Source organism: Sus scrofa, chromosome 13 (genome assembly GCF_000003025.6).
Source record: "Sus scrofa isolate TJ Tabasco breed Duroc chromosome 13, Sscrofa11.1, whole genome shotgun sequence".
Classification (NCBI taxonomy): domain Eukaryota; kingdom Metazoa; phylum Chordata; class Mammalia; order Artiodactyla; family Suidae; genus Sus; species Sus scrofa.
The window spans coordinates 201,130,722-201,142,903 of record NC_010455.5 but is presented as its reverse complement, the minus strand read 5'-3'; the positions used below and the strand labels follow the sequence as shown (position 1 = coordinate 201,142,903).

The 12,182-nt window shown below is 38.6% G+C and overlaps 1 protein-coding gene across 11 annotated transcripts in view; it reads right to left on the bottom strand.

Moving 5' to 3' along the window:
* DYRK1A (dual specificity tyrosine phosphorylation regulated kinase 1A) overlaps positions 1-12,182 on the bottom strand; it is a 151,441-nt gene that overhangs the window by 17,043 nt on the left and 122,216 nt on the right. For all 11 annotated transcript variants that reach the window (XM_005670334.3, XM_003132770.5, XM_005670335.2 and 8 more), the window contains 3 exons: positions 7,784-7,931; positions 3,662-3,948; positions 552-698 (listed from right to left, as the gene is read on the bottom strand). In XM_005670334.3, coding sequence (XP_005670391.1) covers positions 552-698; positions 3,662-3,948; positions 7,784-7,931 — 582 coding nt within the window. The remainder of the gene's footprint in view (positions 1-551; positions 699-3,661; positions 3,949-7,783; positions 7,932-12,182) is intronic.

Sequence of the window (12,182 nt, the reverse complement as noted above, 5' to 3'; positions counted from 1 at the left end):
GCACTGCCTCTGCCCTTCGAAACCATCCAAGAACGCAGACGGAAAACCTGCAGACTAGAAGAATTATACTTAGTCTGTAGCTCTAAAATTCTACAGTCCTAACTTACCCGAAATTATTCAGATCAAACATCCATCAACCCTACTGGTCATGCATTATTTCAAATCATACTGTCAAAGTTTTACACGGATGTTTGCATTGTTTTCAGGGAGGCCCTCATTTCTTCAAGATTATTTTTTTCTTGAAAATTTTACTTAAAATCTGTAAAATTTATATCAAAGTACTTAACATGTGCCAATCTAATTTATCGTTCTCCATTAGCAGAATGAAAGATCTCACATTCCATCTCATAATTCTAAACTCACCATTACATGATAACTGAAAAAATTAAAAATGGATAAAATATGTTCAAAACTGACCTAACACCTGAATGACTAAGTTGGTAAAATAGACATCTTTTCCTCTAAACAACTCTCATATTACACTGTCAGAGATTAAAAACAAAAAGAAACCATGAAAAGAGAAACAATTTTTAAAGCGATCCATCACATACCTCATTGGCTCCACTGAACAGAGGTTCTCCAGTGTGCATTTCAACTAAAATACACCCAAGGGACCACATGTCGATAGCAAGGTCATAAGGCATTCCCAGTAGCACCTCTGGAGACCGATAAAAGCGACTCTGGATATACTGGTATATCTAAAATATATTTCAAAACAGTATTAATTCCAAAATAAGTTTTAATTGTAGTCAGCACTGTATTAACACAAATCTAATATTAACAGAATAAAACAACTGGGTTGAGTTCCATTTACTGATTTCAACATTAGTCTATGAATATTGTTTAAAGAACTAAACACATTTCAAGGGAGTGGTAAATCTGAGTGAAATGCACAATATATAAAATTCAAGTCCTTTTATTTAATTCAATCCTAACTGGTAATCAAGATATATCTTAAACAATTATAAAGAAAATATTATCAGAGGAAAATATTCTTGAGAACAATTTATTTCCTTATTAATTATTCTTTCCTGCTATGGCTGGTACTTGGCTTACCATTAATTTAACAGTTAAATTGTATTTAAACTAACCTAAGGAATGAAATACACTCTTGACATTAATTTAAAGCATTAGGAGTCATAAACTCAGCACAGTGTAACTGAAGATTCAGACATCTGTACTGTACTAGTTTCACAGATAAATCCTAGAAACACTGCCATCTAAAGATTCAGCTGAGTGTCATTTCTGACTAATCGCTTCTCTACCTTGTCCCCACCCCATCCCACTCCTAAGGCTTCTTCGAAGAAGAAAACCTTGAAACCGATTAGTTTCAATGAAGTGATCTGAGACTCCTTAAGAGCCTAATTTATCTCTTCTTAGCCACTTAAAATTTCTACCTAGAAATATCACAAAAGCAAAGACAGTTTGATTTTAAAAGGAAGAGAAAGAAATAAAATTCCTCCTAACTAAACTCTCTCACTTTAACACTCAAAACAGACAGCCAGCAGCATGGAGCTGCTTTCTCACAAAAGCTTCTGCGGCGCCACTACAACTCCAGCTAAGCCTCTGAGAATCATCTCAGGCTTCCACGAGCAAGTCAACCCAACCTCAAGATCTTCTCAGAGCAAAGAAAGTCTAATTCAAAGGGACCAAGAAGAAGTATTACATTTCCAAGTTTTTATAAGCCCCAAAGCTACTGAGACTATCTTATTTCCGAGTTTATCAAAGGAAATTTGTCGGCTACCCATCCAGTCGGTTAAAGCGGTGGTTGGTTTGTCTACAAAGTTATGCACCAGGATCCCCTGAGGAACTTTTTCTGAAACATACTTGCCCTGTCACCTTCTAAGACTGAGCCAGCAGACCTAAAGTAGGGCCAGTGCTGGCCTAGTTTAGAAACAAATTCCCATGGGATTCTGACACACTCACAGAGGTAAAAACTCACTGAGCTAAAGGCATAGTTGTCTTGGTTTGGCTGGAGAGACACAGCAGTGTTTGACATTAGGACAGAAGATATGATTTGGTTTAAAGAGGGAAAAAACTATGCAAGTCTAAAATCTTTTGCAATTACTCTCAAGATGGGCACGTATTTTCCATTTACAATAGACTTTATCCCACAGTGACTATGAGTATCTCTCGATTTTGAGAGGCATCTGAAACAGCAAACCTTGCTTCCTAATCCATCTATTTAAAAAAATTATTTCAATGATCTATAGTACTGCTTTCATAAGATAATTTGCAGAAAGTAATAAAAGGACAATCCTGTTAACTGGCCATAAACCTACTGTATTTAAAAGCTGGAAAAAAGTTGGACAGAACAGGAAATCTCATTAATTTGGAAAATTAAGAAATGGAAAACCATTATGAAACAGTGATACCTGAATGTTAGTTATATTTTTACTTTTTTTTAAAGAAATGTAGTTTCAATACTTAGTTAAATAGGAATAGTAATTAAAAAGTGAATGAAGTGTTATCAAATGGTGACCCTAGTTAGTTTCAAGAAGAGAATCTGTAAATTCTATTTTATATACAAAATACTGTTAGAGTAGCTTTCATAATGCTCAAAAGAATAGCAGGAAAAATCTTTCCTAAATCATCTAACCTAAATCTATTTATTGCTATGGACATGTCTGTTTTCAGCATTCTGAGGAAAATCAGTCTGGATACGTCTAAAAATTTATAAAAGGAAAAAAAATTTAAACTTATTTATCAAAACAACTATGTCTACTAACTGAGTAATTTCTAACTACATTGCCATGTGTAATGCAAAATTACCTCCCTTTTTTTTTCTTTTAACCCATCAGCTTTTTGTTGGGGGTGGTGGTGCTGCATCCATGGCATATGGAAGTTCCTGCGCTAGGGATCAAGTCCCAGCTGCAGCTATGACCTACACCATAGCTGTGGCAACACCAGACCCCTTAACCCACTGCACCACAGCAGGAACTCTAACCCATCAGCTTTTTGAGGAAAAACACTTATCTTGAGCTATATTTGGTGAAATATTTTACAGCAAGGATTCGATATTTCTATTACTGGAATTTCCCCAAACTTACACTAAAACTTCTATTTGGGAACTAAATCTTTTTTTTTTTGGGGGGGGGGGGGTCTTTTTGTCTTTTCTAGGGCCGCACCTGCAGCATATGGAGGTTCCCAGGCTAGGGGTCGAATCGGAGCTGTAGCCACCAGTCTACACCATAGCCACAGCAACGCCAGATCCGCATCTGCAACCTACACCATAGCTCACAGCAATGCCGGATCCTTAACCCACTGAGCCAGGTCAGGGATCAAACCTGCAACCTCATGGTTCCGAGTCAGATTCGTTAACCACTGAGCCATGATGGGAACTCCCAGGAACTAAATTTTTAATAAATCACCTAATATTTAATACATTCATCCCCTATTTTCTTTGCCTTTTGCATACAGATAATTTTTTAAAATAAACTTTGAAAAACCAATACATTCTAATTCAAAGTATTATTATTTGCATTTTAAAAGGTATTTTCGCCAAATAGGTAAAACACAAGGTGAGTCAAGTGCTACATTTGAACCATAAACCATCTTGTAATTACCTCCAAATTGTGTACAGATTAATAACATTTTAACTATCTACACCGTTTTACTCAATTCTATTTGAATTCACAAGTCCAGAAATAAATATACTTACCCTCTGCCCCAATTGACAAGAACTGCCAAAGTCAACAATCTTGATTGCACTGCGTTTGGGGTTACAAAGAAGGATGTTCTCAGGTTTTAGGTCACAGTGAATGATACTAAGTTCTGGAGTCGCAAGGAAAAGCAGTGCAGTGCACATCTGCTGTGCAAACTTTCGTGTTAGGTTCAAAGAGACACCTCGAAAATTGGTGTTCCTCAACAAGTCATAGAGGTTGTAGGACAGCATTTCAAAAACTAAACAGAGATGGTTTCGAAACATAAAGTGGCGTTTTAAATGCACTGAAAGAGAAAAAAGTTTCATTTTTAATTATACATAGCAGTAAGATGAGAATAACACATGCATGAACTCTCTAACAATCTATACACGACGTCAAATGCAGAGTGAAAATCAAACTAAAATTTGGAGATCAGCATTCTGCAGTAAACAGCACGTTCTTTAATCAGTTAAGAACCTCTAAACTGCTCATCTGCTGAATTCATATAGTGTACAGTGTCCGCCAATAAGCAATATAATGTAAGTAGTACCAACAAAGTGCCTTATTAAAAAAAAATTAAGTCAGGTGTGAAAATACAAGCAGCAAACTGACGAACAGTACTGGAAATACTTTGCTAATTTTATCCTCATTTGTAAAAGAAAACACTTTTCACTTTCTGAGCACCCGCCTCAGCACTTTGCTCCACCCACTGGGATGTCCAGCCTGCGACAGCGAGATACTTGGCCGCCCTCTCTGGGAGGCTTTGACATCTATAAATCTGCTTTGCTGAGCTTAGATTTTACCAGTAATTTCCCACAACAACTGTCAAAGGAAGACAGATTTTTTTTTTTCCTTTTAGGCAAGCAAAAGTTTGAAAATCAAGGTGTATGGTCTTTGAGAGGTCGTAGTCAAAGCATCTGATTATGTTCATCAAACTGGTACCTGGGACATCTTGTCTAAGACTGAACCTTTGTGGAAACTTCAAACTAAAGCTCAATCACAAGAAATTATGAGTAGGCTTATAAATGGGGAAAGAGGATAGAATACATCACTTGGTATCAGTATTGACTCTCTAAAAAGGCTAAATAGTCAATAAATGCTTCAAACTGTTGTGCTTTAAGTGTTAATACCAATTTCACATCAGATGAAGTCATTCAATAAAGGAAAGCACTGCTTTATAGTATAAAAATTCTTATATATACCAAACTGAGCACCTGTAACTCAACTAGAATGATATAAAACAACCATTTGTCAAGGTGACCTTCATTTTGGTCTTTTAGGATCCGGTAAAACAGAGGTTTCTCTACAGATCTATCTGGAATAACTAAGACAGTATTCAACATCTGGTCTCTGAGAATGGGATACACTGTGCTGTCCTGGGAGCAGCCCTGAACAATTAATGTCGGTATTGCTGCTTTTAGGTCACTTCCGTGATCTAAAGTCAGGAGGAGGAGCACTACACAACCACCGCAGGGCTCCACAGGAGTCCACAGCACAACTCAACTCTCCGCGGCAGTTACCTAAGAATGGATGCTAGATGCTCTTAATCAGAGTTCATCAGTTTAAACTAAAAACAGAGACCCACTGTGACATAAGACACCCTAGAGACATGGTCCGTGTAAGAGTGTGATCTGATTAAGAAGCAGCCACGAAAGGAATGCAAAAGGTAACTGATGTCGGAATTCAAATGGGATTATGAAAATCCCTCTAAGAAACTATGATGCGAATGTTCTTCCAAAGGAAGAACAATCCTCTGGGTTCCCCGATTCATCACTTGTTTACTGAGTATCTATAATGTGCTGAGCACTAAAAACATTGTCGAAGAAAGCTCAAACACAATTATATTTGTTCAGTTTTTTGAAACTGAACTTTGGAGAGAATGGAGGGTTGGCAAGACTTTGTTCTAAGACCTAAAATGAATTTTAACTAGACAGTGACAGGCAACAAATAATCCAGATAAGAAATTATGCTGTGTGGTTTTTTTGTTTTTTTTTTTTAAAGTAGATTTTTTTTTTTTAAGTTCAAAGACTTAAGAAGCTCCCGCTGTGCCACAACAGGTTTGACAGTGTCTTGAGAGCTCTGGGACACAGGTTTGATCCCTGGCCTGTCACAGTGGGCAACTGTGGCTTGGATCTGATCTCTGGCCCAGGAACCATATGCCACAGGGCAGCCAAAAAAGAAAAAGGGGGGAAAAAAGTAAAAAAAAAAAAAAAAAAAAAAAAAAAAAAGTTCAAAGGTGACTATAAAATTCATCAGAATAAATTTTACTAATCAAATCACTTCAAAATAAAAAAATTAGCTAAATCGTGAGAGCAATACAACTTCCAGACACCTTAAAGTATCAACTCCACTGGCATGCCTGTATCTAAACCTGAAGTTCTTTTTGCTTATTTTCTAAGACAGAACCTCAGTTTCTTGAGACACTCTGCATGAATTCATCATCTTCATAAATAAGAACTTAAAAAAAACCCAAACTTATCCAAAAGAATATCTGTAATGACTGATGCAATTAATCATTAAAGTCAGTTTATTTAAAACAAAAATGATAGCCATTATTAGTTTAACATAACCAAGTAGCTAACATTTTGTTTTCTTTCAGTAAGGCAGAATTAAAATGTTATAGTAATGCTATCAACATTTTTCTCTACTACTTATGCAAAAATTCAAAATAAAATACACAAGAATGAGGAGGAAGAGGGAAGGTAAGTTTGGAGATGACCTTGTAAGTCAAGCAGTCTTTGAAAGTCCTTCTCGGCCTCTTGAATGGAAATGTGCTCACCTTACACTAAGTTGTAACTGACAGTGAACAGCAAACATTCACTAAGTGTGAAAAGGTTTTAAATACAAATGTTATTACTATGGGCTCTATCTGATAACTACAGAAAAGACATTAAGAAAGAAAAGTTAATAGCACTAAGCTCTTTTATTTTTTTTCCTTCTAGTTGCACCCACAGCATTCAGAAGTTCCTGGGCCAGGGATTGAACCCTCGTCACAGCAGCAACCCATGCCACTGCAGTGACAACACCAGATCCTTAACCTACTGCACCACAGGGAACTCCTGCATAAGCTCACTTTATTGCAACAATGGGGAATGAAGGGTGTTTCGTAAATGAAACCTAATCTGAGTATCTGAACCTTACATCTTTAAACAGATTTTTTTGTTTCTATCACTTTCAGGGGACTAAAGAACCATAATGCCTCCCTTCATTTCTTAAAAAGGAGTTTGCTAATAAAACTCAGTAAAGCCAGCATTTTTAAGCATGACTTGCTAATACATGCCTATAAAAAGTCTATAATTAATTGATCCTATGGTCTCTATCTTAAAAGAGATAATAGCATCTTATTTTTATAGTTAGTAGCAATTTGTTGTTGTCTTGGTGGCACTTAAAATCCTAGAACAATGGTGTCTGACAATCACTGGCATCTGAGACTCGATTAAAAAGAGTATTAAAGAACATGTAATTAAAAGATGTTTTGCCCATATGTCAACCAGCCACTATTTTCATCATTCTTCTGTATTCAGAAGAAACATCATAGGACAATGAAACAAACACAAGCTCTGGAGTAGGGCAGAGGAGCCCAGGACCTTGGCTATGCTACACTTTGTCAAACCACCTGTAATATCTGGAGTCTATTACCTTCCTCACAGGGCTGTTCTGACTATTAGAGATGATGCAAGAAAGCCCAAGGAATATGGTAGGAGTTCAAGAAAGGTTAGCTGTTGTATCCTGAAGAAGAGCCTGAGATCTTGGCTCAAACATTCCAAAAAGGATTTTATAACCGTTAACATATTAGCTTACTTTTAATTTCTGAGCTGTATTAGAAATGATCAACGAAAACAGAAAGCGAAGTCTCAAGATAAATATGCATCATTAAAGCATGCAAATGGCACTTGTAAGGTGCAAATGCATATACAGTATTTTCATATGGTTTTATGCTCTATACCACCTGGAATATGAATTCCCAAAGATTTAAAATTTTACTGCCAGATCAAGTAACATATATAAATTGACGTCCTCCAACAACAGCAAAAAAACTGAATATTTATTCAATCACCTTAAGATAAAAACAATCATTCACTCAAATGTTTGGTCTGGGTTGGCACACTGCTTAGTATGCCTGTTGTTTGTTTATTTACCTATATAGTATTTCATTTCAGTGTCATGTTTGTTCATGAGCTCAAGAAGTCGCACTTCTATCTGGGCCTGATTCAGAAAAGCCTTCTTGTTCTTTATTATTTTAATGGCAACCCATTCTTGCTCCACTCGATCATATGCCTTTACAACCTAAAAGAGAAAAAAGATAAATAATATCTATTTCACTAATGCAATTTAACAACAGTTTACAATTCACCTGAATTGTACATTTAGCTAATGCTCATTTTTCTGACCTTGCTAAAAGAGGTTCTATTTGTTTCCATTCAACAACATCCATTTACTACTTTATTGTCACTTTAAATCAATTTTTCAATTGGATTTCTTTTGCACCATTACAGCATTTTTAAACATCTGCAAAACAGATAACTTTCTTAACAAAATTAGATTAACCAACTTTCCTCCTTCAGAAATAAATTATGAATCTTGACAAGTGCTTTGTTTTTCATCTTTCATACTAAGTAACACTATAAAATAATTATTCCAACTATTCTTTCAGTAAGACAAAAACCTGGTTTATATCCCAAGGTTGTAAGTCATCTGAAAAATGTAGTTAACTTTCTAAATTTAAATTACATTTTCATAAATAAAAAACAGAAGAACTAGTTTACAACTAAAGAAAAATCAAAAACAAATTACCGGGAAATAAATTAAAATGCCATCATTAGGGGATTTTGAGTTTTAAAATGAGAATCAGTGCTAAGGAAACTGAAGCATTCATGAGCAAGTCACCAAGAACACCTCGTTTTAAATTTTATTCATTTAAAACAAGTTTCAGGAGTTCCCATTGTGATGCAGCAGAAACAAATCTGACTAGGAACCATGAGATTGCGGGTTCGATCCCTGGCCTCGCTCAATGGGTTAAGGATCTGGCATTGCCGTGAGCTATGGTGTAGGCCGCAGATGCAGTTCAGATCCTGTGTTGCTGTGGCTGTGGAGCCATAGCTCCGATTTGACCCCTAACCTCCATATGCTGCAGGTGCGGCCCTAAAAAGCTAAATAAATAAATTTTTTAAAAAAGAAAAGAAAACAAATTTCACACTATTAGCAAATCTACATAAAAATTATGAAATAAAAGAGATAAAAAGAAAACTAGGTATCTACAAATCAGAAACAACCACTAAAACTGATTAAATACTATTATTAATGATATTATATATAATCCGAATAGGTAATCGTTTTAGATGCATTGCCTGTGTATTCAGAAAGTCTGGAGATGCAGGTAGAATGTCAAGCCATTCCAACGTGAGAACCACTAGATTAGAGGAATGGAATGTACGGGCCAGGAGCCACATCATTCACGGTCATTGTCAACAACAGATCATAAATTGTTCCGATGAAATCAAACTTGGAATGAAAAATGCCAATATCTCTGGGTCTACCCAATTTTTAAAAAATACTATCTATTGTCTTTTAAATCAGAGATGACCCATGTAAACATCTGACCAAGAGGTTTTGATATTCTTCTGTTTCACTGACCATACTGACAGCACCAAGAGCCGCAGCTCAGTGCCCAGATCCTAATGGTCTCCAGACAAAGGCCACTAACAGGGGCCCAACTACCGACTGACACAGCAAATTAACCGGCTCAATGCTAAAGCAATGATTTTCAACTCTGAATTACACATGCAATGGGCAGTTTTCAAAAATACCAACAGCCGGGACCCAGTCACAGAGACTCTGCTGTAATTGGTTTGGAGCCTAGGCACCCGTCCTTCCTCCCCACTTCCACCCCCACCACGGCCAAAGCTCCCGGAATACTTCAATGAGCAATCAGGATTGATAACTACCGGCTAAAGCAATGAAGGTGCCATTACTGTGACAAGAATCAGCAGAGAATTTTAACAATGTCTGACCAAGGAAATAAGGAACACTTTATCTGGAAGTGACAGGTCTAGGTCCTGACCCCAAACACACCTGAGCCTAGGAGAAAGGCACCCATCAGTCTGATCTGGTAAAGAGACTGTGACGTCAAACAGGCCTCGATTTTCACAGGTTTATTACTACGTTCACTTGCTCTTAGGAGTCAGAGTATGAGAAAATTAAAGCAAAGGGGAGGAGGGGGAAGACCACAGTGAGTTCAAAGACTGAGTATGTGAAGTTTAAGCTGTATGGCCATGAGTTTCATGGTGGACGTCAAAGGAGTCAGAAAACCGTCCTGCTAACTAAAATCAACTGCCTAAATGCTGGTGTCATTTTGAGGAAGACAGCAATCACTCTACCTAGGGCGTCTGTTCACAGCCTTACTGTAGGCCTGAAAAATGCCTTTTCCTCAAGAAGCTCTGAAAGAGAAGCACAAGCTGCTTCTGACAAAAGGTAATACTTTCATCGAGAGGGACTCCCAAAACACTGAAAAAGCCCTCGCTTAGAAGAAAAAGAGGTTACAAATCAAGGGTAAAGGCCCTGAATTATGTAAAATCCCTCAAATTCCTGAAATCATGGGAAGGGGCAGACTATCGCACACGTGACTAGGGCCTAACAGAGCCACACTGGGGTGACAGAAGTTTTCTCACAACCTTGTGCATCTTTCTTACAGATTTATTCACTCGATTTGTCTGGTCTAGACCTGTGGCTGCTAATGGCCTAGAGTTCTAACATCCTAAGCATGATTAGACTGACACATGAATTTTTCCTCACAGGTTGAAAAAAAGCATATTTTGCTTTCTCTCAGGGTAAGAACAGATGAGTAAGAGCACAGTTCTGTAGTTTAAAAAAAAAAAGCAAAAGCAAAAAGAACCAAGAAACTGTCAAAAAGTCAAAAGAAGTATTTGGGTTACAAGTTAATTACCGACTCACTGCACAAAAGTTGCAAGGCAAAGGAGACTAGGATTAATAGTACATCACACCTCAAACAATAAACAGCTCCGATGAGACAGGAATATTTAACAAGTGGGAGCAGCTGGGGGATCCAAAGCCAGAGAAAAGCTCTTTAAAAGTTCAAGGAGGGAAGTTCCTGTTGTGACTCAGCAGGTTAAGAATCCAATTAGTATCCATGAGGATGCCGGCTTGATCCCTGGCCTCCCTCAGGGGGTTAAAGATCTGGCATTGCTGCAAGCCGTGGAGATCGGGCATGGCTGTGGCTGTGGCTGTAGGTCTCAGCTGCAGCTCTGGTTTAATCCTTTGATCCCTAGCGTGGGAATGTCCATATGCCTCAGGTGTGGCCCTGAAACAAAACAAAAAAGTGTCTGGAGAAAGGTCTGACAGCTCTTAGCCTGGGCACAGCTGATGTAAGAGACTAACACAGCGAGGAGTTCCCATCGTGGCGCAGTGGTTAACGAATCTGACTAGGAACCACGAAGGTGCGGGGTTTGATCCCTGGCCTCGCTCAATGGGTTAAGGATGCGGCATTGCCGTGAGCTGTGGTGTAGGTCACAGATGTGGCTCGGATCCCGAGTTGCTGTGGCTGTGGTGTAGGCCAGCGGCTACAGCTCGAATTAGACCCCAAGCCTGGGAACCTCCATATGCCGTGAGTGTGGCCCTAGAAGACAAGGAAAAAAAGAAAAAAGAGAGACTAACACAGTGAAGGTCTTGCGCTGTGTGTCGGGGCAGGGATGAGAAGACAGCTGTGGGTGAGAGAAGAGGCCAGGAATGAAGGGAAAAAACCAGGTCCACTTCACTCTTCCTGGCAGAAGCTGCCTGAATGGCCCTGCCCTTCAGAAGTAGGCCAAACACAACAAGTGTGACTGATGCCCTGAGGGCTGAAGAGGGGATCCTGGAGACCATCTGCCCACTTAGAGACCTGACTGAGCTGGAAGAGGAGCTGAGTATGGACTCCAAGCACAGCCCCTGGCATCCCAAGACTGCAAAGAAGTGAGTAGGCACCTGCTGTACCCACTGAAAATAAGAAACTTTGTTCCCTTTGAGGACGAGTGTCAGACAGAAAGGTAATTATCTCCAGCCCACAAAATGAAGAATCATCCACAGGCGACAAAGCCAACATGGAAGAGGCAACACCATCTACTAGTGGTTAAATTCAACCACTAGTATTAGTAAAATAAGTACCTTGGTAGCTTAGAAAGTAAATCTTCTTTTTAAAAAAATCTAATGGAGTTTCTGGAGTTCCCATTGTGGCTCAGTGGTTAATGAATCCAACTAGGAACCATGAGGTTTCAGGTTCAACCCCTGGCCTCGATCAGTGGGTTAAGGATCCGGCATTGCCGTGAGCTGTGGTGTAGGTCGCAGGCACGGCTCAGATCCCACACTGCTGTGGCTGTGGTGTAGGCCGGCAGCTACAGCTTCGATTAGACCCCTAGCCTGGGAACCTCCATATGCCGTGGGTGCAGCCCTAAAAAGACAAAAGACCAAAGGGGGAAAAAAAAAATCTAATGTAGTTTTTTACTACTGATGTAGTTTTATTACCTTTAGAAAACATGATAATCCAAA